This window comes from Podarcis melisellensis (assembly GCF_964234715.1).
Source record: "Podarcis melisellensis genome assembly, chromosome: 9".
Classification (NCBI taxonomy): domain Eukaryota; kingdom Metazoa; phylum Chordata; class Lepidosauria; order Squamata; family Lacertidae; genus Podarcis; species Podarcis melisellensis.
The window spans coordinates 34,832,557-34,850,101 of record NC_138541.1 but is presented as its reverse complement, the minus strand read 5'-3'; the positions used below and the strand labels follow the sequence as shown (position 1 = coordinate 34,850,101).

Below are 17,545 nucleotides of genomic sequence, written 5' to 3'. Positions count from 1 at the left end.
AGTCCAGCAGAATTCGAGCACAAGATGAATATAAAAGTATCCATAGGGAAAGGGAGGTTAAAGCAAACAAATGGGCTGCATGCAGTGGTCCCATGTCAAATGGCAGAAGAATTGTGTTCCCTGAGATGCTGCATGGCAAGACCATGGTAACCAGGGGCCCAGAGAATGAGAGCATGGCAGATTTAAAGCTCTTCCCTTGCACTGAAAGACAGAGCAAATAGATGAAGTGACTGACACTGAGCAGTGCTCTCAGCACTGCAAAGTAGTGAATCCACTGTCCCTGAATTTGGTCTCCCCTTTTTATTAAAGAAGGCAAGAAAGGAATTATAATTCACTATGCTGAGTGAATGGAAAAACAACCAGAGAGGAGCCTGTTTTATGGGTCCCTGTAGCAAGAAATGGGTGCCAACATTAGAAACCAATTAGTAGGGATGTTTTCGGGAGAAAGCAGAGGCACAGTTGGAGCAGATGGTTCTTTAGTAGTGCAGAATGTGGAAATATTAGGAATATTTTGCTTAAACACATACATTAGAAACTATTCCTTCTGTTATAGTAATAACATCATAACAGATCTGTGCTCATTTGTAGCTGCATATAGTATACAGGGCTAGAGCGGGTCATTCTTATTCCAATATCTCCCTTACTGCAGTATCTGGTTTATGGTCCATGGCTTCTTAAAAAGTATGTAGTGGCAGGGCAAGATCCTGTTTAATGAAACAAGCCAATTGGCAAGTATGAATAATGAAGAGGCAAATATCATGGAAGATTTTATCACAGGATGGTGAAATGGTCCCCGACGGGCCTGGATAGCTCAGTTGGCTAGAGAGTGGTGCTGATATCACCAAGGTTGCAGGTTCGATCCTCGTATGGGGCAGCTGTATATTCCTGCATTGCAGGGGCTTGGACTAGATGATTCTCAGGGTCTCTTCCAACTCGACAATTCTATGATTCTATACCTTCAATTTGAAGTGATACAAGTGAAAAAGAACCTTACCACTTAATTCTGTTGGGTGCATAAACTGGTGGAAAGGGAGGTTAAAGCAGTGGAGAAGTTATACATTTCTGTACCTCACCATCATTTTGGTCATCAAGAACAGATCAGCACCAAACACCTTGTTTTCGAAAACTCCAGTCATTTGGAATCAGCAGCCTCTTAGCACATGATAATCCTTGGTTCCTGTGCTCCAGTAGCTGTCTCAGTCCTTGGCTGGAGTATAGATAATTATTTCTATGGAGCAATGGGAGTCTCCTTCCTCCCACCAGGGCGGCCCAGTCCTGATCCAGCATTCGTAACTTGACCACTACCCAAACGAACTGGAGGAAAGGAGAAGCTTTGCTTCAGAGGGATGGGATGGAGATGCCTGTTTACTCCTCATTCCTCATTTCTCCACACAGCTACATTTCCTAGTTTCATGCAGGTGAATGGAATGGCGGCATTTACTTGACTTGATTTCTGAAGTAATCAAGTTTCTAAGGGATTTTAAATTGTCTGTGTGTGTGTGTGTGTGTGTGTGTGTATACGCGCGCGCATGTGTGTGTGTGCCTTGATGTGGATAAGCACATGTCCTTTCAAGGTACTAAAATATATATTTTAACAAACAAAACACCTTCGAAACTGCTCCCAACTTGAAAATGGAGATATTCCATGGCCACTATGCAATTGCTGCCTTCAACACTCAGACCGAAAGGTACATAAGGCTTTTTCTGTGATGGTGCCCAATTTCTGGAATGTCCCCAGAGCAGCTCACCTGGAACCAACTTTAATGTTTTCTCAGCACCAGGTAATGCATTTTTATTTGCACAGCCCTGTTATATTGCATTGATTTCATGGATTATAAGCCTGATGTGTCACTGTTTTTTAATTTACTTAATGCTGTCCTGTTTTAACTTGTTGTTTGAATTGGTTTTTTTATTGTTCTTTTAGTTACGGTAAGAGTCTTTGGGTGAAAGAGCATGGTATGAAGCTTTCCCAATACATACATATGTATTGTCCAAGGCAGCAATTGTTGTCACATTTCTGAGACCCAGAGTATAGCATAATGCAAAGTGCATTTTGAAGCACTACCACAACTTGCGGAAAGTGATTGTGTGCAGTGTGGCAGCTCCACAGTGCTTTCTCCTGGTCTCAGAATAGCCATTGCCTGTACATCGCTAAAGGCAGCATCTTGCAATAGTCGAGCAGTTGGTACTGCTATGCTTAGGATTAATTTTAACTCTGAGCGGGGTTTGCAAGGCCAGGCAGGAATGCTAATGGTTTCACGGCCAGAAACTAGGGTGAGCAACAGTAAAAGCAGCAAATGCCCATCTTTCCCACTTGCTTTTTAACAACCAGGCTGTTCCTGGCATAGTTGCCAGCGTTCCTCTTTGCCCATCCAGTACTATCTGCTTGCCAGACCTCAGTCCAACTGCCTATTGGAAATGTTATGTAAATACCAGATCCTTTTATGGGAGTTCACCCAGTCCACAACATGATTGTCTTCTTCTAAGGTTTGTTTAAAAAATAAAAACACATTCCTATATCTGGACATGACTTTGGGCAAGTTCGTATATACATGCTCACCATGTTTAATAATGCTACAGTAGACATGTATGTTCATATGTACTGGGGAATACGAATCATTTTAAACAGGAGCTCACATCTTCCAATCTGACTTGTCAGCCGATGATGACACAATAGTTGATGAACATGCAGGTGTGAATCAGCCATAAGTGAACCCTGTACGAAGTGTGCATTGTGCTGGTATTTAAGCTTGCTGCAGGGTGTGGGTGGGTGCTTTAAGCATTACTTTTTCTTGGTCTAGCATTGGCCGGATTGATTTATTTTAAATCTTTAGAGTTCTACGAGCAAGGAAAGGAAAGCACTGGAGAGAATATATTCTTATTGATCTGATTAGCATTAGCTTGATTGATGATATAATATGATAGAGGACTGTGTGACTTAAGTGAAGTTCAAGGCACAGGGAGGGGGAGGGGGAATTGAGGGGCAGGCAGAAGAAGAAGTGGCTTTGCGAACTATGTTTAGTCTGGTTTCAAGTTTCTTCTGTGGAAGGCATTTGTGCACTGGGGAGACTGGTGGGAGTGGTGGAAGGAAGCTCCTGGTGACGTCACAACACAGCACGTCCCCCGATCTGGCTCCCCCATCTCTTTTTCTTCCTCCTTCGTAGTAGCTGCCGCAAAGGGTTTCATTTGGCTGACTGATGGCACTTTTGTCTATAAATGGAGGCAGTTGGCCCATCTCCCAGTATAACACAAGATAGGCCTGTTCATCAGTTATGCAATCTTTAGCTTGATGGCTTCATTGGGCCAGCAAGAGGGGAGTGGGTGGGGAATTTGGGGTGGCAGGAGAAAGCCTTTGCAGGCAAGCTCTGCCAGAGACAGCTGATGCTTCCCTCCCCCCCCCCCACTTCTCCCTGAAGCAAGGGAAGAGAAGGCAGCACAGAGAAAGGGAGAGAGCAGGCGCGTGGGTATAAGGGCTCAATTCATAAAGCAGCTAAGAGATCATTAGCAGGCTGTGTTTGACCAAATCAGGCCGCCTGGAATCTGGAACAGCTGCTTTGCTCCACTGTGCAGGTGACACATCCCTCACAGTTCCCCTGCTCTTTTGAGGGCAGCCAGTCAGTTGTTTTAAAACCGCGGCACAAGAAGGAAACAGAAGCACCAGGGAAGGGGAGGGCACATTTAAAAATACGAAGTTCAGATTAAAACCTACCTCTGAAGTGTCATTGATCTCTGCAGCAGCAAGGAGAGCTCCAAGGATTATCTGCACAAAGCAAGGATGTACCATTTATATGGTATGTTTCAAAGTTCACTGCGCGTCACATACATTATCTTTGTTACAACAACACTATATGGTACATCAATAGGATTTTTTTTCTCGTGTGGCAGATGGGAGACAGGCACGAGGCTGAGACGGGCTTGCTTAAGACCACCTAGTGAATTCACAGCATAAGTCAGTTGTTTATGATATCCCCTATTCTTCTTTTTAAGCTGCAAGCAGCAAAATGAGTTTCTTGTTCAGAGTGTGGTCTCTTAGCTTCTATGCTAAATACCAGTAGGTGGTATTTAACTGAGCCTTACGTGGAGCAGACCTACAGAAATTAATGGATCTAACTTAGGAAGGTTCATTAATTTCAATGGGTCTACTCTGAGCAAAACCATTTCTTTTAAAAGCAGGGGAAAGGCATGAATTTGCAAGTTTTCCTTTCCACCTCCTTTGTTGTGAGGATAAAGTAGGGGGTAATTGAACCACATATGGCCCCTTGAGCCCCTTGGATGAAAAGGCAAAGTATAAATGTAGTAATCAGTCTGTTTGCAATTCTCCTTACCTGGGAGCAAGCTCACTGCATTCCATAGGAGTCATCCCTCTTCTCAGTTTCACCTTGTTTGGCACATCTTTAGCTGCTGGTGGTGGGAGGAAGGAGGCGCGAAGTAAAACCCAAATGCCCGTGAGAGGACAGAACCTGGAGTCACGGTGAGTGGACAGCAGCACTTGTCCATCAATGCAGCCTTTCTCAGCTTGGAACTTTCCAGCCGTTTAGGACGGCAACTCCTGTCAGCACAGATGTGCACCAGGTTGAGGAAAGCTAGCTTAAACACTCAGGCTCAGTTTACAGTGCCTGGACTTCATTGAAGGCTTTTAAGCAGAGTAAGGATGGCTGTCTGTGTGGGATTCCTTAGCTGTGATTCCTGGATTACAAGGGGGTTGAGCTAGATGGCCCTTGGAGGTCCCTTACCACACTTCAGTTCTACGACTTACTTCTGAGTAGACATGGTTATGCATATCAACACAAAGGATACGACGGAGCAACAAATCAAACAAAACAATAGCAAAAATCAGGAAGGACCTGCCAGTCACACTGAATATGCATTCATGTGCTGCATTCATCCTCTCACCGCAAATGCAGCCCCTTAGTGCTCCCCCTGGGAAGCCGGGTTAACTCTCATATCTCTCCCCCCACCAACTTGCCCACAACTAATCGCCCAGAGAGGGTGCCCTCACCACACTCCTTCACTGGGCTGGCCCATCAACAACAGTGGCCTTCACATAAATAGGCTCTTCCCGCCCCCGCCCCCAACTGCAAAAGCAACCACCACCAGCAGCTAAAGATGTGGGGAAGTTCTTGCTCTTCATGTGCAGGGAGCCAAACTTCCTGGCTCCTCCAACATGCTGCTGTTTTCCAGCTGTAGCAGAAGGAGACATGGGAGGCTGATACCTCTCGCACACACACACACCCCAGCAACAGCCCTACTACTGCTATCTGTCTCCTCTCTGAGCCAGTAGAAAGTCTCCCACCCACAAAACCAGGTGCAGCTTTATCTGGCTGTGCAGAAAGGTTGTAAGTCAGCTGCCATTTCTTCTCCTCTTCCCTGATTCTTCCCTCTCCCCCACCCCCTTCCACATCCCTTCCTTCTGCTTCACATACATTTGCTCTCCATCTCAGGGTGCTGCTGAGATTTATAAGGCACACACAGGAATTCTGCAGTGTGGGGATGCTCAGACGCTACGTTGAAAAAGATTAAATTCTCCCCCCTTTGAAACTGAGGAGAAGGTGAAAAGGAGCTCAGGGAAGTGCAATGCTGGAGATGCCACAGCTAAGAGCAGAAATTAATTTTCAAGACAAGGCAAAACAACCTGTCACGAGACAGCTCCATCCCTGACACCTGAGCTGGTTTCAAAAGGAGACTCTGAGCGTGTTCCCTCTAGCGTTTAAATAGTCTCAGTTTATAACCTTTTGTAAAGATGCCAGCATGGGTGATGCGAACTCTCCCCGTTCATGACAGCAAAGAGCTTACAAGGCAGGTTTCTGCTTTTTCAAGACCTCTCTTTGATCTTTGGTGGGCTTCCTCCCTTAATATTCTTTGCATGCTCTGACAGTTTGAGTGTCTCTAGCAGCTGTGCTTTTCTAGGTATCCATATTACTCCCTAACTGTCACTATTATTCCTGGGCAACAACTAGAATTACTTAAGACTGGGGAACATAGATTTGGGTTCCCTTTCAGAGCACTTTTTCTTCATTTGCTCTTTAAACTGTGAGGTGTACTTCCAAGCATCTTCTGAACACATCCTACTGGGCTGTGTGATTTCTACCAGATGCAACATGAGGAGGGGGTGGGTGTGTATTTATTTGCATAATTTTCATTCTACACCTTCAGCATACGTTTATGTTCCCAGAGTGGAGAAAACAAAATAGTGAGAAACAATAAAAGTGAAATTAAAATGTAGAAAATGGTAAACTGAAGCATGCAAACCAACACAACAAAATAGGAGCACTCCGTTGCAACAGACAGTGGAGTCAGTATTGTTTTGAATGCGAACATTAACAGTTTCCAAGTCCGGGGAAACCAGAATGTTTTTGTCTGTCATCTAGCTGAAGGATATATTAGAAACCAAGGGATCTCTTATATCTCTGCCTGATCACCCAGATCCTTAGGGGAGACTCTGTTGGTGGTCCCCTAATGGCTCAGAGGCAAGGCTTGCAACTGCCAGAAGTCAGTCATTCAGTTCTGTGGGCCCAAACCTGTGGAACTTCCTTATTCCAGCAGGCATTTTCAGGTCAAGTGTAAGGGGCTTTTGTTTGGTTTTGTGATTATTTTTATTGTTTGATTCTGTGTAGTTTATTTCATGTACACTTCTTGGAAATGCTGACGATTAAGTGGTAGATGAATGTCTTATATAAACATAATAGGAACATGAAGACCAGGCAGGCCTTTCTGTGGTGGGACGGCCATCTCTATAGTTGCAGGGAGACCAATGTGGGAGAAAGCAGACCAACAAATATTTGTAGGACCTTTGTGACTGTGTTATCGTGACCAAGGTCAGAGCGACTCAGAATCTGATTTTATTTATATTTTCTGAAACTATTTCCATGCCAACCTTCATGCAACCACTACAAGGCAATGTGCAAGGATGTTTCCAGGAGCCTTAGTAAGCCATGTGTCTGTTTTATAACTGTGTGCTTTATGGTTTGCCCTTTCCTAGGCAGCTGGCCATTGCTTGGCTGTCAAACTGTAAGTTGAGCCCTAAGCATTCCTCTCTTGAAAGCTGCCACCTACTTCCACCCAGAACTTTGTGCGATGTGGCTCCCATCTGGAGATTGTAAAGGCCTCTGTGCAGGAGTGTGCCTTCCCTTTACTGGATTCTGCAGAGTAAATCCGCGATGCAATGCAATGGAGGGCTTGTCTATACTCTTGAGTTTACCCACAGGTCAACGCTGAGCTGAATTTGGCTTAGCCCGCAGCACACAACAGAGCTTCTGCACTGAAACATCTTTGCAAGCGTCACATGAGATGGCAATTTGCACAGCTCAGCCTGTACTGCTCTGAAGAGGAGCAAATGTTCCAACTAAAATTTATTATGATAAAAATTATGTGTGAGCACAGAAATGAGCTGTCGTGGCTGTTGCTGTGCGCAGCCCAGTCTGATCTGTTCTGATACTGTTCCTTGCTTCCCCCTCCTCCCTCTCCCTACTTGTCTTCCACTCTTCACCATTCAACAGGGCACAAAAGGTAACTGCAAAAGCCATGCGATTCTGTGTTTGGTCTGATAGTTGGCTTGTTGTTTCTTTGTGCGCAGATTACATGAATCTGCAATGTAGGCATTTGCGCATGTGCATGAGCACAGCAAATCTGGGATTTGAACTCAGACCTCTGACATCCACCGCTTCATTTGACACCTAAGACAGTGGAGAACTCTGATCAGGAGACTGCTGGGGTCCCCTGATGACTCCTGATTTAGAAGTGTGCCTATGTGGTTTAGGGACATCCTTTTTACTGAGCATTCATTATGATTTGTGTTCATGAAGTTATATATGATCAGAATACAGCTGCAAAAACAAACACACGCCAGTCTGGAGAGGCCCTTCCATTCTTCTCCAGAAGTATAGCAGCTACAAGCAGGTTATTAAAGGCAATGAAATCTGAGAGTCCCCTGCAGGACAAGGTATTCTTTGAGATACGTTGAGGTGTGCAGTGCTGCCACGTATCACTCTGGCTGATCCCTAGGCTGGCTTTGCAGGAACTCTGGAAGCTTGCCCAAGGTTTTTCTTGCAGTGAGAGCAAGGTAACGTCTGACGGCCAGCTCTGACCTTAGCACTGGAAATCCTATTTCCTCCCCGATAAATCATTGTCTGCAGTGGAGGGGCAGGTCTGGGGAATAGCGCTGGGGGAAAGGGGGAATGGCGAGACGACGGCAACAGAGCACTCTGAAAGGTTAAATAATTCCACTGTTTATTCAGTCAGACTCTGGCTCACCTTTCTCGAGGGGACGTTTGCATGGGTGGCTTTGCTTTCTCTGAGAAACCTATTGTGATGGCATTTTGCAGCCCTTCCTTTCCTTCCACCTTGCTCCTCGGAGGGAGGAAGAAAGAAAGAAAAAACGCCCTCTCTCTTCCTGGAGCTTCTGCTGCGCTCTCTCTCTCTCCCCAGCCCCGTCACAGACACAGATTATGCATTGTTCAGTGTTTGGAAATTTGACAGCCTGGGTATGTCTCCGCTTCCTGAGCTCATTAGTAAAGAGCAGCATGCTCCCTGGAAGAAGTGTCAGGAGCCCCCTCAGCATTGCATTGAATTTGGAGGCTGAGCAGTGCACTGCAGTGTGTGCCTGCAGCTCTCACCAGTGGGAGAGGGAGATATGTTTGCTTCTTTGTTTTGGAAAAAGAGGATGAGGGGCAGGATTTGAGACTGGCGCTCCTTTTCTTCCCATCTCCCAGGTGTTCCCGTGTGGCTGCTCTTTCTTCACACCCAGAACACTGTAAATGCATAACCTGGGCTCCCACCTGGGCACAGCCTACAAATGCCCCTTTGTGTGCTTCACAGGAGTCTACCTGTTGTACCTCCTGCATAGCTTCCAGCTGCAGGGACGTCCCTGACCCAGACAGTCTCTTCACCGAGGAGAGCGCGCCCGCCGGCTGTGAGCAGAAGCAAGGGTGGCTCCTTTGTCAAGAAACCCTGTCCTTGCTCAGGCCCAGCGTAATGCCTGATTAATTCAGGCTACGCGAAGCTTAACCCTCCGTCCGTCCCCCTCGCACACTACCAGACTGCTGTCCCTTTAGTGCTGTTAGCAAAACAGGAGTAACAAGAAATCAGTTTAGTGGTTCAGTGTCAGGTTGGGTGGGAGAGGGTAGGAAATATCCCCAAAGCAGCCAACAGGCTTGTGTTTTGTTTTGTGTGTCCCGTTCCCCCCCCCCCCCCGCTCTTTCCATAAAGAGGGCCTCAAACCACCAGGGAATTCCTGGATTGTCTCAGGCTGCCGTGTGTGATGTCCATCATGTGTACGAACACCATCTGTTCGGTATTATACTCTCAGTTGCCAGGCTACCTGCTCTGTGCTGTAACACTTGACTGCCTAGCTCTGCGTTAGCAGCATTATCGCAGAAGTACTGAGGGGGATGGGGAGAGGAGGAGGAGGAGGAGGAGGAGGGAACAGTAGTCATGATTAAGCCATCTGCAAGCATGGGGGAGGGTGGGGAAGGAGGGGGGAGGGAGAGGGAGAGGAGAGCAAGAGCCCAGGGCAGCAATCAGTCACCAACCCTGGTTGACAGAGCTGTGGAGGACCAGGCTTGGGACGCCACCTGCTGGTGTTCGGGAGGAACTGCAGCTAAGTGATTCTCACACACCTGCCTGGGGTGTTAGGACGTGGATGGATTTAGGAGGAGGGGTTAGATGTACCCCGATATCCCGTGCATTTTGTAAAGACCTCCACTACAAGCTTTGGTAGATTTCACGGCTGCTCAGGACCTTAATAGCTGCAACAGTTGGTTCTCAAGTTTTCACTTGGATCTCGCAGGGCAAAAACAGAGAGGATGGGAAGTAACAGAAAGTGGTTGGTTCCCCCCCCCCAAAAAAATGCATATCCATCTGTCGAAATTTCCCTCTTCAGGGCTGCTCATAATTAAGTTCTAACCTCCTGGGGATGTTCCTGGTGCATCTCTCCTGCATAACAATCGCCATTGGTTACACTGGGAAGAGAAAGGCGATCAGCGCTGTGTTGACGGAACTGCTAATGAGATCCTTTCCAGGCCTCCTCTCTTAAGTCCTCTGGCCAAGGCCTTCAAAGGGACCAGCAGCATCGCAGGCAAACAGGCAGGAACGTGGTGTGGGGGGAGGTGTCCTTTAATTTGCAGTATAATTCGCACCACCTTGCTCTCCTCTTACATTCACTCCTATTTGGATTAAAGTTAAAAAATAGCCCACTTTTAACTGATCTCCTCTTAATCTTCCTGATCGTGCGGGCGCATGGGGGTATAAAAGCATGTTAATGGGCAACGAGCAGCAATGAAAGGATGTTACTACCTCCTCTTTAACCTGAAAAGTATCATGGTGGTGCCCTGCACTCAAACCTGACTCCCTGGCATTGGACTCCAGGTGCTGAATCTCTTTTCATCCACCTCACTTTGCCTGGAAGTTATAATGAGGTTGCATGGGTTAGCATCGTGCAGAGGAACTGGGGCCACCTGACCCTGTTCAGTTGCCTCACCAGCAAGAAAATGTAAGCCCTAATTACTACTTTTGTTCCTTGCTTTTTGCTGAATCCGTAACTCACGTTGCTTTGAATGACTGAGCTTGGCTTGAGGGGTCCTGGTTTTTGTCCCCAGATCTCTGTACCATTCCTCATATATCTTTTACCTCTTATATACTTCCTCAGATATGAGTTAATAGCCTGCCAGGGTTACTGTTAGACTTGATCTGATTGCATACCATACAGTGTCAGAAGGAATACAATAAAGTGGCATTCTGTGCACCCAATGCTTGCAAAAGAGAGAGAGAGAGTAAAACTGGATTTAGGCTTCTGCACCCAACAGTTCCTTGATCATCCACTTCCCTCCTCCTCTCCCACCTCCTGTACTTTTGGACCATGCCTCTCCTTGAACTTTATTTCTCTGTAAACTGCAAACTGCTCTATACATATTTGCAGTCACTGAGGAATGGAGGAGAAATGAAGGTCGATTGGTGCTTTTAATGTGAAATTCCCTAATTCACACTTCCTGAAACAATACACAGAATGAAATGCAGCTATCTTTCAGAATTCACACTTGCCTGAATTCTCTGATGCTGCTCTCCAACCAAATAATATGTAAAAGAATGTGTGTATTGCGGGGAAGTGTACATGAAAATGCATATATTCATGAAATGCCATCCAAAAATGCATTGTATTCGGAGAAATGGCTTGGCAGAAGTGTGTATATGGGAATAAATTTGTACTAAAATGCTGGTGAATTTAAAATCAATCAGTCATTAAATAAACTGATGCAGAAATGTGCAGGCCTGAACTCTAGAAAAAAAAGAGAAAGTAAGAGAAAGTCAAAATTGACAGATTCAGCCATTCCTGCCTTTGCCATAGCAAACGTCAACTTCTTGACTGTTTTCCCAAACCCTCACTGGAAACAGCTTACTATGTGGGTTGGGCATCATACCACAAGTCTCTCCCTCCTGCCAGGAAACACCACTGATATAGTTCAAAAGCAGAAAAACTCACAATATTCATGTGGTGACTTGTTCTAAACAATGCAGCAGGTGGTGGAAAACTCACCATAGGGATTCCGATCCCTGCAGCAAGTGTAACATCTAGACAGGCGCGGAGACCTCCTCCTGCAATTTGCAACACCCCACATACTGTGCTGAGAAACTTTAGCTGGTGCAAAACGCTTCCACTGGGGCTGATTTGTTGGGTTGTGTGATTCAATTCTTCTAGTAGCTTCACTGACTGGTTCCTGGCCCGTTTCTGACTCGGATTCAAAATTCAGGTTATTACCTTTAAAACCATGAATGGTTTGGGACTGGGATACCTTCCCCCAATGATCCTGCTGGACTTTTCTTCAGCTCATTAAAGAAGGCCTTGTTCCATGCTGGCATTTGTGGGAGAAGGCCTACTCTGTAGTGGTACCCAGACTCTGGAAGCCCTCGTCTCTAGAAACTCAGTTGGTTCCCTCCCTGGTGGCCTTTAGATGCTACGTGGAAATTTTAATTCATTCTGGTGCGTCTGATTGGTAATGACCTGTGTCTTTGCAAAATAAATAATCAGCTGGTTCTCTCTCCCCCCCCCCTTTAAAATCTTGCTTTGTTTCTAAATTGTGATGTTTGTAAGGCACCTTGATGTTCCATTGCATGTAATGGAGGGGTGGGATATAAATACTGAGAATAAATGAAGATAAGCCTAATCACATACCCAATGATTCCTCACATGGCTTTTGTTTGTTTCCTTGTCCAGGACCAGCACGCAGTGGGACTGTCTCGGTCCACAGGTCCCATGCAGTCCTCGGTGCCACCAGGATCCAGTAACGTGGGCACAAGTTCGGTCAATGCCAGTTTCTTGGGTGGACAGCCTCAGGCTGCCCTTATGAAGCAGATGCTGATTGAGCAAAGGGCCCAGCTCCACATGATGGAACAGCAGAAGCAGCAGTTTCTACGAGAGCAGCGGCAACAGCAGCAGATCTTGGCAGAACAGGTACTGCACCCTTTTGCTCCATACCTTAAGTCAGGCATAGGCAAATTCGGCCCTCCAGATGTTTTGGGGCTACAACTCCCATGATCCCTAGCTAACAGGACCAGTAAGTGACCATTCCCAGACCTGGAACAGAGACACAACTGGGTCTTTCCAACAACAATTGTAACCAAACAGTGCAATCCATAAGGTTCATACAAGCACCCTGCAGCTTCCGTAATCTAGGCTTTCATTTGTCATGCATGTGTCAATTATGAGGCAAGGGACTGACTGCCACAATAGTGCAATAACTTGTGTATTGCTCTGAGCTCCAGCCTTTTCTTACATGGTGTCATCCAGATGTTTTGAACTACAGCTCCCATCAGCTACAGCCCTTCTACTCCAAAACATCTGCAGGGCAACAGACTTAGAGAGGCAGATCTAGAGAAGAACTCACTTCCCTCTGTGGACCACTGATTCGTTCTCTCTCTGGCAGCTCTGGAAGAGTCATTTGATTCTTAGTTTGCTCTCTCCATTTTCTCTCCATCTCCATCACAAGGCTATTGTGAGGATAAACAAGATAAGGATTGCTAAACACTTTAAGGTGCAATATAAACGATAATGCTAATTACTGGTGTAATTGGGACAGAAGGCAATTGCTTTGGTCCTTTAATGGCATGTTACAGAGAAAAACAGAATGTATGCCTCTAAGGAATCTCCATTCCTCTTCCTTATTTTATGGCTACCTAGAAAATAATTTTCTGCTGTTTCTCTAAGGTGTTTGATTCAATCATGGGAAATCATTCTTCGCTTATGGGAACAGCATGGTTGTCACTTCATCTATGACATGTCTCCACAAAGTAAAAGTTAGGATCTCATTGGATCTAAGAGAAAGGAAGAACCACACCAGTATTCTTTCTATAGCCTGTATCATTCCTGTGTTCTCCCAATTCATTTTTAATGCTGGTGTGCTGATTCCCATGTGTCAGCCCTACCATTAAGGAGAGTGAAGCAGCTGCCTCTGGCAGCTGATTTGGGATGTCATAAAAGAACACAAATGGTTAGTCGTTGATTTATAATTATTGCACTTTTACTCCCAGGGAGAGGTGCTTGGGGGGATTTTTCTGCCTCGGGTGCCAAAATTACTTAGCCAGCCTTGAGTATTCTGCATCTTGGCTGAGGGAGGCATTTGCTGTTCCGCTTAAAGCACCAAAATGTGTCCTGTGCTTCTCCATTCGCCCATTGTTAGAACACCCTAAGCATCATGCACAGAGAAATTAAGAAACGGCAGCAACCAAGCCACTCTCCTAATGTAAGAACCTAAACTTAAATAAAAACAAATCCTGATCACAGATGTAAGCAAACTGTGCTATTGGCTAGGTGAAGGTGAAAAAAGCCTCCCAGAATCAACAAGTGTTTTGGGGGGAACGGGATCCTTTTTCCACTCAAGTTTGTATTAAGTGAAAGCGTCTTAGTGAAAAAGAAGCCTGTGGAAAAGCATTTGCTTTTCATCTGTTTCTGTTTACTGCATGCTAATACATCAAACACTGGTCTTGCAATTCTGGGGGATCTTCTGCGCTACGTTTAATTAATTAACTGATCAAATTGCCATATGGCTAGTTAGTAAAATCCCACAGAACTGCAAAGTGATGTTTCATGTGCCGGGTGCAGTGGTGACTGATGTAACTCCCTGCACAAGTAAGGCAGCATTTGTTAAGAAGCCACTCTATACACCTGCTGAGCTCAGGCGTATTATCAAGTGCGCATCAGGGCCTGGTTTCCACACAAATCCCTGAAGTATGCCACAAGTGCATCTTTAGGCACTGTGAATGATTTTTCAGTAGCCTGATGCCTCATTCGCAGTAATAGGTGGAGAACAGCCTCACAGCAAGGATTTGAGAGCTAGTCACTGCTGCACTGCCTGCATTTTTTTTGTAATCAAGCAACAGCAACAAAATCTGCTTCTATCTGTACTCCTAAGCCGCTGTTGTACAGCAGGAGAGTGCACAACCTATTAAGGAAGTGAGAAATGAATGAATAAATCCATACATTCAGCTGCTGGCACTTAGGCTGCAATCCAACCCCCTGCTTTTGTCCTTCCTCCCAGGTTTCTGGCCATGGAGTGATGCCTGCATCGCTCCACTGCTGTTCAACTCTCTGTTTTGGCCACTGAAGGACAGGCAGAAGTAGAATCTCCACTGGCAGAAGCCCAGAAAAAAGCCCCAAAATGAGGTGTTGTGGGGATGGCCCAGGATCCACTTGAACCTGAGCCACCTTCAATGCCGCTACTTCATGGCATCAGCTCCAGACTAGCACGGTAATTTGCTTGCCCTGGCAGATATGAGCTGTGGCTGCAGCAGCAGTTCTGTCAGCCTTTGCTTTTGCTTGGGCCAAGATTTGGATCATTCCAGTAGTTCTGACTTTTAGTCGATGGTCTGCAGGGATTGAGTCTTGAATCCAGCATGTTTGTTTCTTGCAAGATAATAATAAATTAATTTTTTTAAAAAATTATATCCCACCTGTCTGACTGGGTTTCCCCAGCCACTCTGGGCAGCTTACAACATTTATAAAAACACAAGAAAACATCAAACATTAAAAAACAAAATATCCTATACAAGCAACAAACAAACCAGTAAATCAATAGAAACGAATAATAACAACAACACCAATAATAATAAACAGTTTATACCAACCTGACAAAAACGAAACAGAGGAACCAAAATTAGAACAATCGTTTAAAACATTTTAGTCAGTTGCCCCCACCCAAGAGCGGCTCCAGCAATGTCCCAGGAGCTTCTTCTAGCTGTTAAAGGGGAGTCTGGGCCCCAACCCCTAGGCCAGGTGGAAATGGGCCTTGCAGCAGAGAGGAGGTCTTCTTTCCAGCACTCAGGGTAGCATCCTTCCTATCTCCCCTGCCCCCACCATGTAATCATTCTTATTCATTAAATAAGGATGTGACAGTGCTTGAACCTGTCCATCTTATCGAGAGAAGTCTAATGGAACATATTCACAGAGGAGGAGAGGTTGTAATGGGATTGGTGTGGCTTCCGCTTTCCCCCATGGCTTCTTCTCACGATGGTTCAGTAAGCTAGGAATGGAAGAACTGGGTGAGGTAAAATGGACAGAGCCACATATCCCAGCTGCGTGGGGAACCTGTGTCCTTCTGGAAGTTGTTGCAATCCTGCTCCCATGAGCCTCTGCCAGCTTCACCAGTGGTCAGGGCTGGTGGGGGTTGAAGACCAGCATCATCTGGAGGGTCAGAGGTTCCCCACCCCAGGACTAGAAGATGAATGGACGGTGTGATTTACCTCACCTGGTCCTCCCATTCTTAACTTACTGAACCTCCATGAAAAGAAGCCAAAGGAGAAAGTTTAAACCATACTCACGGTTGTTTTGATGGTTGCATTCTTCTCCCCACACCATCAGGCAGCAGCAACTGGGCTTCCCCAGCTCATAAGAACCAGCCCGGCAGGCTTAACTAACTTAGATCCAGAAATACTAGATGGTCCCAGAGTTTGGTTCACGATTCTCAGCTAGGAGCATTCCCTCCTCTCCTCTCCTTTTCCGAGTCTTGCAGAAGTACGAAAAGTTCTCAGCAAGTGAAGAGCAGAGAGCTGCTGTGGAGAGGCAGTCAATGCCTGGAGTCTGAGCAACGCTGTGTGCGGAGGGCTCTTGATCTGCACGGGGCCGCTGCTCACTTTGCCTGCCACTTCGACGCAGCACTTGTCGTTCAAGAACACCTTGCTGGAAAAGCGCCAGTTCCGCTGCTTGCCTTGCCGACTGCTGTCGTAACAATCAGCCGGGCAGCAGGCTCACCAACCTCTTTTTCTTCTTCTTGCTCCTCTCTCTAGCATTTGCAGCAGCAGCAACAGCAGCAACAGCAGTCACATCTGCCTCGGCAGCACCTCCAGCAACAGCAGAGGAACCCCTACCCTGTGCAGCAGGTCAATCAGTTCCAAGGTGAGAGCCCAACAGGCATTCAGGGAGCACAAGCTGCCTGCTAACGCATAGCTAGATATGAGCACTGGCATTCTATTTACTGTACTGCTAATTGACACAGAGTTATTAACGTGGCAGGCAAGAGCAGGCAACCCAAGAGGAGATTGTCAGAGACCGAAACTCTACGTAAGGGCATCACATCTTCTATTCGTCAGAGTCTGTCCCGTTGCTATGTAAAGCTGTGATGCATTGATAACCACCAACATAGATGACTTTGAAAGAGAATTGAGGCAAATTCATGGAGGAGGAAGCTATTAATGGCTGCTAGCAACCATGGCTATGTTCTGCCCCATGGTTGTAGGCGGTAATGCTTCTGAATACAATAAGTATTGCTGGAAGCCACAGGCAAGGAGAGTGCTCTGGTGCTTTGATCCTGCTTGTGGGTTTCCACAGGCATCTGGTTGGGCGCTGTGCTGGACTACATGGGTCATTGGCCTGATCCAGTTGGCTTTTCTTGTGGCCTTATGCTTGCTGGCCCTGTGCTTCCCCTCTCAAACCTCCATGTGTTGAGCATCCCATTAATTTTCATGGGTTTTTCATCCTGTGTACACAAAATTCTATTGATAAAGATAATCTTAAGGAGCTACAAACAGTTGAATCCTCATTGTTTTCATCTTTTAAATTTAATCTTAGAATGTTGTCCAGTGAAGAGCCCTGTCTGCTCAAAACACATAAATATTGTGTTGAGGGGGGGGGGGAGATGGAGAGGAGGACTTTTTTCATATTTTGTGAGTTTCTTTTTTTTAATAATGTTTTATTAATTTTCATCAAGACAAATACATATCATACCACATTACAACTTTAACAAATTTTCTCATTTTTGGACTTCCTTCAGCCTCTCTGACAATCGTCTGAATTAAACTTTTTGATTACACATTTCCTAAATTTGCTATTGCCTTTTAGCACACCCTTCCACACCTGTTTTTCTTTCTTACAATATTTCTTAGATTTTTACAGAGCTTCTTTAAATGCCATTAACGTTATTTCATTATCACCATATTTTGTGAGTTTCATTGGTACTTTTTTTTTCTTGGTGTAGCCTTAAGAGAGAAATCTAAATACATGGTCTGTAAAACAAAACACTCTCCTGGTGGTTAAAATGGTGATTTGTTATTTTGTATTATATTA

General features: G+C 45.6%; 1 protein-coding gene across 4 annotated transcripts in view; it reads left to right on the top strand.

Moving 5' to 3' along the window:
- Positions 1-17,545, top strand: part of MAML3 (mastermind like transcriptional coactivator 3) — a 279,257-nt gene that overhangs the window by 255,276 nt on the left and 6,436 nt on the right. For all 4 annotated transcript variants that reach the window (XM_081925953.1, XM_081925954.1, XM_081925955.1 and 1 more), the window contains 2 exons: positions 12,206-12,442; positions 16,270-16,378. In XM_081925953.1, the coding sequence (XP_081782079.1) occupies positions 12,206-12,442; positions 16,270-16,378 (346 nt within the window). The remainder of the gene's footprint in view (positions 1-12,205; positions 12,443-16,269; positions 16,379-17,545) is intronic.